Raw genomic sequence first — 14,533 nt, 5'->3', positions numbered from 1 at the left:
GGATAGCTATGGACGAATATCAAAATTTCAATCACCCTGATTCTTGCAAACAATGCAAGAGAGCTTCTATGAGCGCCCGTGAGCACTAACGACGTCGGAATCCAGGTCGTAGATGGAAGTTGGATGAACGAGGACACGAGGAAACGAGCGGATGGCGAGTGAATGTTCGAGATTGAACACGTGGCCGGGGTGTGGCACTGACGATGACGCGGCGGGCCACGACGTTGGGGTAAGTTCAACTTGACAACATGAAGACCGCCAGCCAGAGCGTAGTAGACGACGGCAGTAGATGTAAGCACAAGTTCTCATCAGAGGTGAGGACTGGGTACTGTTATCTTAACGTCGGTGAGTACCAACTGGCTTGGCCCGCTCCGTCGTCGAGCAAAAAAAAAAAAATCGGGCTGCCGGACAGGTCCGGACAATGGACATGCGTACGATACTCCAATCTCAGAGACAATTGCTGATTCTACAAGTGTTTTGTCTGGGAGCGAAAGACTACGATCGTATATCTGGACAAGAGGTAAGACGAACGTCGGCGCGTCCAATCAGATGGCCGTTCCATTTGCTCTGCGCTGGAGCCCAGTGTGCCTCGCTCCAAGCGGAAACTTCTTTCGAGCACATATACGTCCCCTCATATCCTAGTAGGAAATAGGCCGTTGTCAAGAATGGGCGGGTGTGAGGCTCTAGACAAGATGTGGCCCGCGACAGAAGCGAATTTGGCTGACCAAAAAGTTGTTTGTCATTGTGGGTCCACGCATATCGCGTGGCATAGCGACGGGCCACGCTTCCGCTTGCGCATGCGACGAGTGGACTGCTGGCAGTCTTGGTCACTGTCCTCTACGCTGTCGTCCTTCAGGAGAGGATGTATCTTTGCTGTTGACGCGTAAGTCCTTTCTGTATGCCTTCCAGTGCCATCAAATCTAAGATTTCTTTATTCCCTGTAGAAGAATATCGTATCTGGGGCGATGCTATCAAGATATCGTGCCAGGGCCTTCGTCTCACGCCTCTCGCCCACGTTTTCAACCGCTATATCCTTCCCACCGAAACCACCCCTGCCTCGCCATCCTCGGGTCGGCACAGCTTACAAGAACACGAGCGCGTCTACCCATGCTGAGAAGACTCCAGAACCGATTCCGCATCATAAGTCGTCTCGCGCGTTGCCGTGCGTCTTCTCTGCTGCTTTGTTCAACGTCGCTTAGCGCCGTCCTTCAGACCCCGACATGGCGTCGAATCCCTCAGTTCCCCCACCAATCTGGCCTGTCGATTTCAAACAACGAGTGGCTCAAGTGCGTTGGTCGGACGGGGTCTCGTAACCGCATGGCGGGTTCCCTGTATAAATAAAGGGGAACTCGACGCGCACTGGTCCGTCTCATTCCTCCTCTCCAGACTGACCACCACACCGAACATAATTTGTTCGCCCCCCCTCCCCCTCAGACTTCACCTTATCGCGAGACACCTGCTCGCGCCTTATCTTCGGTGCCCCATCGACACCGACACACGCGTCGCCACCAACTTCAATCTCAGTCGCGTCTCCATCAACCTCCACCATGCCCCCCGTCCGTCGCATCACTACGACCAAAGCCCAACGCGAACAGCCCCTCACATATAACCGACGCGCTGCGAAGAGGTCGGAGCAAGAGGTCGAAGCCTCACGCGTTCGTTCGCTCCATCCTTGGTTCATATGCATCCTCTGATCAAAACCTCTCTCAACAGAAATTCCCTTGCCCCGAGCTAGGCTGCGCGCTCGTGTATACCTCCGAGGGGAGTCTCACCAGACACTGGAATGCAAATCACGACCCGAATTTTCTGTCAGTAATCAATTTCTGAACTAGACTGCTAATACTGGAAACTTCTCATCGTCATTACCTTTCGCCTGCAGGGGGTATCAATGTAAATTTTGCGAACACATCTGTTCGCAGAAGGCCCAACTAAAGGTCCACGAAAACACCCAGTACGTAGTTTGCGACAGCTGTATCGAGCAATGTCACTAACTCTAAATGTCTCTTGAAGCACCAAAGAACAAGAATGGGCGTGCTCCCACTGTTCCTACAAGGGCCCTTCCCCATCTGCCTTGTCGAAGCATAAGAGTCGGCCCGGGCGTTGCAAAAAGTATCTCCCAGCAAACTCATCTTCCCCCACGCCTTCGTTGACGAGCTCGTCCTCGTCGTCGACATCCTCTCCACTTCGTACTCCGTCCCCACTCCATACGGTCCCCACCGAGCCTCTCGCCGAACCTCAGGTCTACGGCGGGCACAATACTCTTGGACTGACAGGAATTGACGATCCCTCCCTCGCTTCTTCTTCGCAGGAGAGCGCACAAGACGAACTTGCGAACTTCGATCTCGACCAATACGTGAACGTCAACTTGGACGGGCACAGTGCCTCGGCCTCTTCGTCGTCATCCTCCCCACTCCCCACTCCGTCTCCAGTCCATACGGACACCAGGGTCGATCCTCTTGCCGAACCTCAGGCCTATGAGCCCATCACTCAAGCCGGACTGATAGAGATTGACGAGAGTCCCCTCGCTTCTTCCTCTCAGGTGGTCGCACAAGACGACTTTGCGAACGTCAACTTCGACTGGCAGGGGGCCATGAAAGACGCGTTCGATGTCACCTACGACTACGGCGTCCACGATAGCCAGCCTAGTTTCGCCGAACCGGTCTACAGCGCGGACTACCGTGACAATCTCACTTACAACGGCGGCTGGACGTCATCGTGGCCTGCCCCTGAAACATCGTCGACGTCCCACTCCCCCTCCATCACCAACTTCGGCCACACAGACGCAGTCTCTTCGGCCGCTGGGGTGTCTCACCCAACCAACCAGTCCACCAATGCCGGGGTCGCAAATTGGCTAGCCAATTATAACTCCGCCATCTACCCTTCGAGCTGGAGTCTCAAGGAGCTCTTGGCTTCCTGCTGGACAAATTACGAGCTTGCTTCAAGTGCGATAGAGGGATCTCTATCGATCTATGACACCTACTAGTCGCCATATTGTCTGTCGCGCCCGCCACCAGCCACCTGTGGTGTGTTCTCTCTTATTGATTGCTGTTCTGGTACCTGTTTTCCCTTGCCTTCTTCTCCTCTTCGCTTCATTTCCGCAATGTTTTCTTCGTGTCCTGATCCTCGCATCGTTCCCCGTCATGCCCCCCTTTTCTATTGCTTTCCAAGCACCTATACTGGTAGCTCGTTCGTCTACAACATCTTTATCTTCTCACATATTTGTACTTTTATCCAAGGCTGTGTTATCATCTCGTCTTAGCTTTCCTGACTATCCTCATGCTATCTCTCTTACCGCTCGTCCTCGTCCTCGTTTTGAGCCTGCCCTTCGTATCGTCCCCTGCTCTGCTTTGGTATCGTCCCCCTCTCTGCTTTGGTATCGTCCCCCTCTCTGCTTTCGTATCATCTCCCGCTCTGCTTCCGTACTACTTACCATCTCTCGCTCTGCTGCCGTACTATCATCTCCCGCTCTGCTTTCGTATCATCTCCAGCTTTGCTCTCGTATTGTCCCCCGCTCTGCTTTCGTATCATCTCCTCTATGCTGCCTTTTGCTTTCCTTTTCCTTTTCCTTTTCCATTGCTCGTCGCGCCCCTTGCATCATTGCGGCAGTCTGTTTTTCAGCTCACTCCCCGTACTGTCGTTGCATCGCCGTCAATTGTGTATCATGGCATATGTACTTGGTGTCTGTTGTACGATACCATCTGAGTCCGAGTCGTTGTATTTTCTCCTGCCGTGACTGCTCAGTTTCAATGTTGTTTGAATGTATATCACTTACAATTGTCGCCCACAATTGGAACCCCATCATACCGTCCCACCCCCTGCATGCCATCCAACTCGGCGGTTTGATACACTTCCGATTCTCGAAGGTTCCTTCGATGGCCCAAAACACTCATCGTTCTCATCATCATCATGTCGTTCTTCTTAGTACGCTCTGCCAGTCAGGCTTGCCCTGCCCTCCGAGTCAAGACTGCCAGCAAGCAAAGGCCAAGCCATAAGTACAATCGCTATGAGAATTAGTTCGCCGGACTCTCGCCATCTCTTCCTATCCGCTTGTTTAAGAAACGACGCTGAGCTACCGTTAGTACTAGTACATACATCCGAATCGGAATCCTGATTCTTAACCCTGTGGACACAACTCTCGAGGTGCCACAAAGAGCAGCACGTGACTGCATCGTTCTTTTGTTCAATTCAACTTCAAACTCACAACTCTGGTTACCGGTCCTGCTCTTGGCTACCACCACGACCTCAACGACTTGCCAACAACGTCCACTTTGTTCTTGTCTAATGTGTGTCCGATTAAGAAGATAACTGATCCACGTCTGTGTCTAACGTGAAAGCTTTCACTTGATTTCTCAGAGTCTCTCTTGGCAGTTCAACTAGCCTGTTTACTTGCTGTTTACATCCTTACTAGCCAGCTAGTTTTCGATTCCACGAGTGCTTGCAAGGCCTATAGTTCATCACTGGCAGTACGACCGTAATACATCTAGATACAATTCAGCAAGGGCAGCCTCGATCTCCCGCTAGAACAAAGCATTCTGCCTCAAGGAAGGAAGGAAAGAAGGAAGGTGTTCAAGACAACGCACACAAAGCTCAAATGGAGCGTGTCGGCATCGGTTCGCTTTTTGTCGCCGGCATAAACACCTTTAGAGCACGCGCAAACGATTCGAGCTTTGTTCTCTTTTATGATCGTCTCCATGAAGTTGTGGCTCTATTAATAGATTACGCAGTGAATATTCGCCATTTACGGCCCTCGCTTTGTTCTCGGGTCTCGATCGAAGATTGTACGTGCCAGGTTGCCTAGTGTCTAGTCGCCCTGCCTTTGGCACATTACGTCAAAATGATCCTGTGTGTGCCACAATATATAACGCCGTACGTGCTCTGTCCATCTTGATCCACCCCGCAACCAGCCCGTCTCCTCTGCTCACATCGCTCTCGCTCACCACTTCAGCAATCCTCCAGCCCATAATGTCCCATCCCGAGTTAAGCCCCGAGTTCATTCTCCAAGCCTTGCCAATCCCGACATACATTCCCTTGGGAGAATATCCCAAGGAACCCCAGAGGAAATCCCAGAAGAGTAGTAGGGATTTTCCTTGTCCGGACTGTTCCAACATATATAGATCACCGAGGGACCAACGACGACATCACCTGGTTATACACAGGCCCGAGGAGGCTGAGAAGAAGTGCGTTCCTCAAAGTCAACCGTTCTGTCTCTGTCAATCTTCGACTAAACTAAACTGCATCCAACTTTTGATATCACAGAAAATTTGTCTGCACATTCTCTGGATGCAATCACAAAAGCGCTCAACCCAGCAATCTCAAGATTCACTACCTGACGGCACAGTAAGCACTCTTGTCTCCCCCTCGTTCCATCTAGCGCCCCTGCATATTATTCGACAGTTCATCTCCGAAGCCCTACTGACCGTATACTTATTTCCTTATAGCTGTGAACGCTCCAAAGTTGACCAGCCATGCCCACTCGCAAGTGATGGTTGTACTTGGAGATGGGTTGATACGGCCGCACGAACCCGTCACATGCAGAGAGTCCACAGCCAAAAACCTCATCACCGGCCGGATTACAAAGGAAGGGCGACGCCAGAGACCACGAAACGGAGAAAGGTAGAGTCAACGACACTCTTGGACGATGCGAAGCGAGTGGCTGCAGCGAGGGTTGCCAACCTTCAAAAAGCTCGAAGAGTGCACATCTCGACCAAGCCTGCGATACTACCGACCGAAGCGCCATCCACTGTTACTTCATCTCACCTCGAGTCATCCAGTGCTGCTTCTGCCTCCGGCTCTCCGCTTGCGCTCATATCGTCTTCAAGTCCAAGCTCTCCCGTATTGAACTCCCTCGAAGACACCGTACATTCTACACCGAGCCTCTGCCCTCAGGCCTCTCTGAATACACCTCGCTCCGACTCCTCCGACTCCTTGGACTCGTCGATCACGAGCTTCTTCGAATATAGTGCCAGCTCTGTACCGACTCTTCGCTCTCGCAGGATCTCTTTCCCGTCGTCGCGGTCATCTTCTCCACCATATATACCCACCATTACGGGAAACACTGGATCGTCATCCCCTCTGGTTGTGCAATCGCCTCCGCCTCCGCCTGAGTCGTTCACTGGTATTACTTCGACGAGCATGAGCACACCCGAGCCTACATTCGACCGCAGCAAGAAGCAGCTATTCGCATGAGTAGGGCCACCAAATTCTGGACTCTTGATGCCATTTTAAACCCGGAAATTTATGTACAGTATGCCCTATGCTCTTTATTTAATCCTGTATGCTTTGCGTACTGTGCTCATGGGGCAATGCCATATTATTGCCAACTTTATCGTTTACTATTCGACGCGGGCCCTTTCAGTATTGGGGGCAGATCGACTAAAAAATCCGCACAAATTTCCGGCCTGTTCGTGAGCCGATGAGCAATGTCAAACACGGTAAAGACTGGGCAGCAGTGCGTAAAACGCCGCGCTCGTTTTAGGTGATCGCGGACGAGGAGGGCATCCTCCGCCTCCGGGGGAGGTGACGTGACGTCTGTGACGAATCCGCCTGCCCTAAATAGGGCCCGCCTCGAAGTGGGTTCGTGCCAATTCGCCCTTTGCCCACGCCGTTGCTCTCTCTCTCGTCAAACTCGGTATGTCCTCATCGTCGTCCTCATCGTCGACGCCGTTGCTGACGACAATGACCCCATTACTTCGTATGCGCGCCTCGTCATCGTCGGCGTCGTCTTCGCCCGTCGTGCTGCGCGCATCGCCTCGGGCTGTACGCATCGATCATCGGCTTATAATCCGGCGACGCGTTTATCTTGAATCCTATCATCTCCCTCGACCTCCTACGTCCAGCTTTCGCGTCTCTACTCACTTTTTACTTTCTTCACCCCACCAACTACTTGATCTGCCAAAATGGAGGATGAGGTCGCTGCTCTCGTGAGTATTTCGTTTGTGCCCCTTTCGACGAGGTATAGGGAAGCTGATGCGACTGCTACTCCCATCTAGGTCATCGACAACGGTTCCGGCATGTGCAAGGCTGGCTGTAAGTAGCATTCTCTTGCGCTAAAAGCTTCGCTCGCTGATCAGACATTTCTCTTGTGTAGTTGCCGGTAAGACTCTTCCCCGCTGACGTGGTAAGAGTCGATTAATAACAATGTTTTGGTGCAGGCGATGACGCTCCCCGTGCCGTCTTCCCGTGCGTTTTTCTACACTCATTGTTCAAAACATCCCCACTCAGTGATGTCCCAATAGATCCATCGTCGGTCGTCCCCGTCACCAGGGTGTGATGGTTGGTATGGGTCAGAAAGACTCCTACGTCGGGTATGCTATTCAGCGCCTGCACCGCGTTCTGTGCTAATACTGATCGCGCATCATTCTTCAGTGACGAGGCTCAATCGAAGCGTGGTATCCTCACGTTGAAGTACCCCATTGAGCACGGTATCGTCACCAACTGGGACGACATGGAGAAGATTTGGCATCACACCTTCTACAACGAACTCCGTGTCGCCCCTGAGGAGCACCCCGTCCTACTCACTGAGGCTCCCCTGAACCCCAAGGCTAACCGTGAGAAGATGACCCAGATCATGTTCGAGACGTTCAACGCACCCGCCTTCTACGTCGCCATCCAGGCCGTGCTCTCCCTCTACGCCTCTGGTCGTACCACCGGTATCGTGCTCGACTCCGGTGATGGTGTTACCCACACCGTCCCCATCTACGAAGGTTTCGCACTCCCCCACGCCATCCTCCGTCTCGATCTTGCCGGTCGTGACTTGACCGACTTCTTGATCAAGAACTTGATGGAACGTGGTTACCCATTTACCACCACCGCCGAGCGTGAAATCGTCAGGGACATCAAGGAGAAGTTGTGCTACGTCGCTCTCGACTTCGAGCAGGAGCTCCAGACTGCCGCTCAGTCTTCTGCCCTCGAGAAGTCCTATGAATTGCCCGATGGACAGGTTATCACCATCGGTAACGAACGGTGCGTACCTCTGTTCGTACCATCAGGGGCTACTCGCTGAAATCACTGTTTAGATTCCGTGCTCCTGAGGCCCTCTTCCAGCCAGCCTTCCTTGGTCTCGAAGCTGCCGGTATTCACGAGACGACGTGAGCCTCATATTCTTCTCCTCTCAAACGCCCTCCACTCACTTCATCTTCCTTTACACAGCTACAACTCCATCTTCAAGTGCGATCTCGATATCCGTCGTGACCTGTACGGCAACGTCGTCCTCTCCGGTGGTACCACCATGTTCCCCGGTATTGCCGACCGTATGCAGAAGGAGCTCACCTCGCTCTCGCCGGCGAGCATGAAGGTCAAGATCGTTGCTCCCCCTGAGAGGAAGTACTCTGTCTGGATCGGTGGTTCCATTCTTGCCTCGCTCTCCACCTTCCAGAACCTCTGGTGCTCGAAGCAGGAGTACGATGAGTCTGGGCCGGGTATTGTCCACCGCAGTGCGTATTCCCTTCCGTCTTTCTCTAGCATTCTTCCCTCTCTGCTGCGTTGGGTGAGAACATTCACTGACTATATCTGCTCATCATTGCAGAGTGCTTCTAAGCGCAAACGCCAAAGAAGCGACGGCCTCGCCTGGTGCTTTCGGATTCTGCCCCTCTCCTCCTACCCTCCCACGAATGTTCAGATCACCGTTACCCTCTACTACCTACGCTAGTTTGTTTTGGTTCCCCTTCCCGTGCCTCTTTCTTACCGTCTCGAGATCTCTTTGTTCAGTGTTCATAACGTTCGTGTGGATGTCGTGGAATGAAATGAAATGAGGAATTGAATGAACGAATTAATACCTACGGTGTGATTTGTGCCTGTTGGCAATACCTACTACATTTACAACGCGGTGGTAGTTTCAACGCGTAGGTCGTTGTGCACACTCGGGGTAAGGAGCGAAGGGCAATGGGCTACTGGGATACTTGGTTGTCCCGGAGGGAGGGTTTCCGCAACAAATCCTCCGCTGTGTGTGGGTAAGTACCGGCTCTTGGGGAAGTACATGCACCCTCCTCTGCAATGCTCACAGAAACTGGTTCCCCAAGTCCCTATCGATTAGTGGTTAAATCATCACGTTGTGGTCCTCGATGTTCCATGGTTTCCACATATTCCTACAATCCGTGAAGCCGCCGGCTCGACTCCGGCTAGGGACATATCCATAAAGGTGTAGAACTGTTTTTTTAGCCACTGAAGGAAGTCTATGTGGGATTTCTTTTCTTTTTGTGAGGAAGTCGAGGCTGTGGTGTCAGTAGGAACTTGAACGAGTGCATGGCTGAGCGCTTGAGCAGTCATCGACCCTATTCGCTCGTCTCCTTGTCGAAGAATAAATTGGCTACTAGTAGCGCAATTACAATCATCTTTGACGATCATGCTCAATCCTGATAAACCCCAACACGGATGATTTTCTTTCATTTCTCTCTCTACATATAACTACATCTCCAGCAGGATACCCCGCCAGTTCGAGCATCATCCAGGTCCAAACAGTATTTCATTGACACCAATGTACAGGACACAACCTCAGCCGAATAGTACCTATCCAAGCATCTTGATGATTTTGACTGCTGCAAGGACTCGGTAGTCTCCTAGAGCAGAGTAGCCAACCGTTCATCCGACTGGCGCAAGGATCACTCTGTCTGGCGGACTCGGAGACTTTTGTCGAAGTTTGAGCGGTTGAGCTGTTGGACGACGTTCTTCAACATATCCGACTGCTCCCGGCAAAGCATCGACTCACGACAAGGCACCATTTACCCCAGTTTACCCCGGGTCGAGAGGAACAACGGCAGCGGGGCTAGGAAGGGCCAACTTTTTTTTGTACGGTTCGAGACGCGGAGAGCTAGTTTGCCATGGCCGACTCGGCGAAAGCAGCGTGGCTAAAACGTCGGGCTGAGCGCTCTGTGTTGAAGGTGAGTCTCAGTCGTACGTTTCGTCGTTTCGAGTACTTATGCGCATGTTCATCTACACATTCTTTACGAAGACTGGCCATTTATGCGGTGAATGAGGCCTTCGTCGTGACGGTGTGTGTGAAGGAAGAGATGTTTCCGCCGGACGCGCGGGGCCTATCTTGCTCAAGCTTGAGTCTTATCTGTGGACTGCGTTCCTCCTTGTGGCACCTTTTTCACCTTCCCAGGACCAATGGTCGACCCGATGATGTTGATACAAACTTAGAGAAACAGAACCGGAAGATGGATGCCTATCATATCCACCACTTGACAGTGGTGTCTGGTGGTTTCTCGTTATCTACATCCTTCCGGGCAGCCCATGGCCAGCTCTGCCATACGGCTCTTGTATAAAGAGCAGCAATGATTCCTTGCGCGGGCGGGTTTTTTCTTCTGCTCTAACAGTCGGCATTCCCTCAAGCTCAGCTCCCTGCTTGTTGCTGTCTTCGGTACGCTCCTCATTCTTCCCTGCTAGTCAAGTCGGTTTACTAGATGTACATGCTGACTTTATCCATTCCCCCATTCACTTTCTGTAATTTCATAGGACAAGTCGCTCACATAAACAAACTTGTTTATCGACATCCGCCCTGTCAAGATGTCCGAAGCAGAAGTCATTCCCGAGCTTCCCGCCATCCGCAAGGGTGGCGCCGCGCCGGTTCATGTTCACGCCACCGAAGGGGAGGAGGAACAGGTCGTGATAAAACCACACTGGTACAGATCGACGCTCACACAGTGCGTATTATGTCTTTGTCACACACTCAACGGCATGAGTCGCTCTACTACTACTCCGGGGAACCGATAAATGCATACCAGCTGCATTCTCGGGATGCTCTCTCTCAATATTTACCTCCACTTTCTGCGTAATTTTCGTTCATGTACTCATATCATCCCGTGACGGAAACAGGATCCTCATCGTCGGAGGTGTCTTCTTCTGCTCACCCGGGATGTACAACGCTCTCAACTCCCTCGGTGCCGGTGGTCTCGCCACACCCTGGTACGCCAACGCGACCGCCGCGGCCGGCTACGTCTTCATGGCCTTCATGTGCATCTGTGGTGGAATACTGGTTTCGAAAATCGGACTGAGGAAGTCTTTGATTGTGCGTATCTCTCTTTGCTTCGCTCGAGATCCTCCCTGCGGAGTGGAGCAGGAGATAGTGCGATAGGGAAGAATAGCTCTGATTTATGATTTTTGAATGATTTCCATCCGCAGATCTCGACAACTGGTGATATCATGTACGTCACTGCTTCTATCGCCAGTTTAGTGGAAGGGGTCAACATCCTGATATGGTTGCCCGTTGGTTGTATAGCTACGCTGGCAGCCTGTACCTGAACAGCAAAAACGGAACTCAATGGTTCCTAATGCTTGGTATGTGCCACACTCATATCTCACTTTTTGAACCATAACCACAAGAAAGGATCTAATCTGATGCTTTTTCCAGGTTCAATTTATTCTGGTATCACGTACGTTGTATTTGCGCCATACCGTTTTTTGCAATCTCCAGTACATGTTTCCTGACCGAATGTTTCGTCTGCGTGAATTTGGAAAACAGGGATGGTCTGATGTACGCTGTGGAAGGTGCTATTATCACAGGTAATTTTCTCTCCGCTGAAATGCATCTTTGGTTCACCACGTATTTACTGAGACTTCGACCTGTTTCACTTGAACCTCTAGCGTATCCCGAACCGTCCCGCCGTGGTCGCATGCTCTCCCTTTGGGTGTTCATGCGTTCCGCAGCACCAGTCGGTGCGTACTGTTTCTCGATCCCCACCCTTGCTAATTCAACATTCCTCCCTCCGTCTTATCAACGAACTGACAAAAACTGTAGTTGGCGGTGCCATCATCTTTGGTGTCAACTTCGGGACGAATTCAAGCGGAGGAGTATCATTGAAAACGTACCTCGTCATCATTGGCATCAGTAAGTCTGTTCTTTTCTCCCCTCTCTAACCACGATATGTGCGTAGTGGCTGACCTTGCGTAACTCGTCATATAGTGTGCGCTGGACCTTTCATCGCGATCAACCTTTCTCCACCCAAGAAGGTGCAACGAATCGACGGAAAATCGGTCGTGTTCCGTAAGACCTCCTTCCGGTGCGTCCACCTCTTCTATATATTCAGCGGTTATGCTGATGCCTGGACGTGATGAATTGTGAATGAACACAATAGGCGATCAATGAAGGAGTGGTTCGTTGTCGTCTCGCACCCGAAGATGTGGCTCCTCTTCCCTCTTTTCTTCACTTCCTGGTTCTATGGCTCTTACATCGGTGCGAACCTCTTTCCCTCTATCTATTCTCCCCTCCGACCTGCTTACCCTATGATTGGCTTGATAAAACAGGAACCCTCGAAACTCAGTACTTCAACGTCCGCACCCGCGCACTCACCGCCTTCGTCTCCCCATTCGGCGATATCATCGGTGGTCTCGCGATCGGTTACTTCCTCGACTATCCCAAGCTGACGAAGAACCAAAAGGCGAGATGGTCGTTCATCTTCTTGATGAGTCTCAACTTGGGCCTGTGGTGCGTATCTACACCTCCTCATCCAATCGGTTTCTGGCGGAGGGGCTAGCAGCTATTCAGTAGTGGAGTAACTGACCATGGAATTTCGGCAGGATCTGGACTGCAGTGATTACGAAATGGCTTGAGGACAATCAGCCTTCGCTCGACTGGTCGGACAAGGAGTTCGGCCGGATGTGGGCGCCCCAGATCATGTTCGAGTTCACGACGATGGCCACTCAGAGCTCACTCTACTGGATGGTCAGCTTCCGTACGTCCTACCTCTCTCGCCCTTAATCCCTATTCCCCCAAACTGACTGCCTTCCGTATTTGTGTGTATGATACGTCCTATCAAACGAACGTTTGAACTTGAATGGCACAGTCTCCAGCGACATGAACACCCTCTCCTACATCACCGGCTCCCTCCGTGGCGTCGAATGCGCTGGCCAAGCCGTCGCCTACGGCATCAAATCCACAGACTCATCCGACTGGATCTCCATCGGCCTCAACGTCGGCCTCTTCGTCATCTCCATCCCGCCCGCATGGATGGTCATCAAAGACCTCGGGAAGGAGGGTGTGGATAACCGGATCGGTATCGACTTGGGCAAGGAGGGGAGCGTGGAAAGTGAGGCTGACGCGAAGAAGTTGGGGTATGAGGAGGATGAGAGCAGGAATGAGAATGAGAAGAGTCCTGTTTAGGGGAGGGTGTAATTTCAGGGTGAATGGGGAGGAGGGCACTTCTCGATGGATTCATGTCTTTTTACGCTTATATTGATGTTTAACACGCAAACTGTATAGATCTGCTGGATTCGTCACTCTTGACTCCGGGGATATGGGAGGACGTTTCAGCTTGGCAAGTCAAGGTAAGAACAAAAGTGCTTACCTTCACATTGTGTCGCATACACGCATGCGTTCCGCTGATATCCCATTCAACATGATTCATTGCTCGCGACGGTAGGGAGTTGCAATTGAGGCCGATGAGGCCTTGAGGAGAGGAAGACAATTGATATTTGACTCAGAATTATCTTGAGTAGTAATGTTGACTAGGTTGCGGACCCTTTCAAGTCCCTATCGATTAGTGGTTAAATCATCACGTTGTGGCGTCGCCAATCCGTGAAGCCGCCGGCTCGACTCCGGCTAGGGACATCATTGCTGGTCAAGCCTTTTTTGCTCTCTCCACATAGAGCTCTCCTTTGTGTCGGTGGAACACTGCAAACGGCTCACAGACGCTGCACACCAAGCTTCGGGTGAGGGGTTTCTAGAATGTCGTCAGCTTCCCTGTCAAGGTACAATCGGCCAGTCTTACTATTTGTTGACGACACGAGCGGTCCTCTCAAGTGGCGCCACACAAGGCTCCAATGCACTCCTACTTGTCCTGGGTTATCATCTGCGTTTGAATCATCAAGGTGTTTGTTATGGACTATATTTTTCGTCTTCTATTCTGCTCGACATGTCTGATACCGCAGGAGACGCGGATGTGCAGTCTCAGTTTCTTTTTATTTAACTACATACACATCATCCACTCATATGGCCGGTTGATGAACATTCCATGGACCTGTAGACGTGTCTCGACTCCTTTCGTATTCTCGACTACGGACTACATAGCTTCTCATAGCCTTGGACTGTGCTTCATAGCCTTGCATAGGCTTGTACTATATTTATTAGGTATAGGTTTCCGCCGCGACTACGGACTGGGGCACAGTACGAGGACGACTCAGTCTGACTTACTTATAGGATTCATAGCCTCCTGCGGCTGCGCATGTATGTACTATATAAGGACGACCCTAGTAGAGGGGAGTTCTTTAACCTATTCATCTCTGACTTACCTCGTCTATCTACTCGTACTTGAACTAGTCCTTTCAACAGGACTAGCTTCCCTTATCGATATCAAGAACCTCTGACTGTGTAGAATCGCCACTACACCAGACCTTTGACCTAGAAGCAAGGCTTCTTAGAACACGGCAGATCGCACCTGTGATAGCTATCACACTTGCACCAGAACGCGCGTCCACTCTTGAATCTCTATTCAAGCCTGGACATTACATTTGAATAGGTTCACCAGCCGTCGACACCTCGACCTTCTCCAGGAAGGTCATTCGCCGTCATCCACGGGTGATCACAGAGAAGACGTCCCCG

The 14,533-nt window shown here is 51.5% G+C and overlaps 4 protein-coding genes and 2 non-coding genes across 6 annotated transcripts; all 6 read left to right on the top strand.

Moving 5' to 3' along the window:
• Window positions 1-1,547: 1,547 nt before the first annotated feature.
• STEHIDRAFT_169352 (uncharacterized protein) lies at window positions 1,548-3,139 on the top strand (the record flags this gene model as incomplete). The annotated part of the gene is made up of 4 exons (XM_007305411.1): window positions 1,548-1,655; window positions 1,714-1,808; window positions 1,880-1,951; window positions 2,011-3,139. 4 exons carry the CDS (start codon window positions 1,548-1,550, stop codon window positions 2,981-2,983), a joined length of 1,248 nt encoding a protein of 415 aa, XP_007305473.1. The 3' UTR covers window positions 2,984-3,139.
• Window positions 3,140-4,962: 1,823 nt separating this feature from the next.
• On the top strand, window positions 4,963-6,186 carry STEHIDRAFT_111993 (uncharacterized protein; the record flags this gene model as incomplete). Its single annotated transcript, XM_007305410.1, has 3 exons — window positions 4,963-5,177; window positions 5,257-5,337; window positions 5,439-6,186. 3 exons carry the CDS (start codon window positions 4,963-4,965, stop codon window positions 6,184-6,186), a joined length of 1,044 nt encoding a protein of 347 aa, XP_007305472.1.
• Window positions 6,187-6,875: 689 nt separating this feature from the next.
• Window positions 6,876-8,535, top strand: STEHIDRAFT_169351 (actin 1; the record flags this gene model as incomplete). Its single annotated transcript, XM_007305409.1, has 9 exons — window positions 6,876-6,920; window positions 6,990-7,026; window positions 7,088-7,093; window positions 7,152-7,179; window positions 7,236-7,304; window positions 7,366-7,962; window positions 8,016-8,087; window positions 8,149-8,432; window positions 8,525-8,535. The coding sequence occupies exons 1-9, from the start codon at window positions 6,897-6,899 to the stop codon at window positions 8,533-8,535; spliced, it is 1,128 nt and encodes a 375-aa protein (XP_007305471.1). The 5' UTR covers window positions 6,876-6,896.
• A 481-nt stretch (window positions 8,536-9,016) lies between these two features.
• STEHIDRAFT_t176 lies at window positions 9,017-9,125 on the top strand. The gene has a single exon. It is a non-coding gene; the product is annotated as a tRNA-His (tRNA).
• A 1,378-nt stretch (window positions 9,126-10,503) lies between these two features.
• Window positions 10,504-13,096, top strand: STEHIDRAFT_158041 (MFS general substrate transporter; the record flags this gene model as incomplete). The annotated part of the gene is made up of 13 exons (XM_007305408.1): window positions 10,504-10,640; window positions 10,813-11,005; window positions 11,119-11,141; window positions 11,216-11,274; window positions 11,348-11,369; window positions 11,459-11,499; window positions 11,581-11,652; window positions 11,735-11,824; window positions 11,900-11,996; window positions 12,072-12,169; window positions 12,241-12,421; window positions 12,514-12,668; window positions 12,780-13,096. The coding sequence occupies 13 exons, from the start codon at window positions 10,504-10,506 to the stop codon at window positions 13,094-13,096; spliced, it is 1,485 nt and encodes a 494-aa protein (XP_007305470.1).
• Window positions 13,097-13,461: 365 nt separating this feature from the next.
• Window positions 13,462-13,543, top strand: STEHIDRAFT_t177. Its single transcript has one exon. It is a non-coding gene; the product is annotated as a tRNA-His (tRNA).
• The last annotated feature ends 990 nt before the right edge of the window (window positions 13,544-14,533 follow it).

The sequence above is a fragment of the Stereum hirsutum genome, assembly GCF_000264905.1.
Source record: "Stereum hirsutum FP-91666 SS1 unplaced genomic scaffold STEHIscaffold_9, whole genome shotgun sequence".
Classification (NCBI taxonomy): Eukaryota; Fungi; Basidiomycota; class Agaricomycetes; order Russulales; family Stereaceae; genus Stereum; species Stereum hirsutum.
Note: the sequence above shows the minus strand (reverse complement) of the source record. Positions and strands in the feature narration are given on the sequence as shown.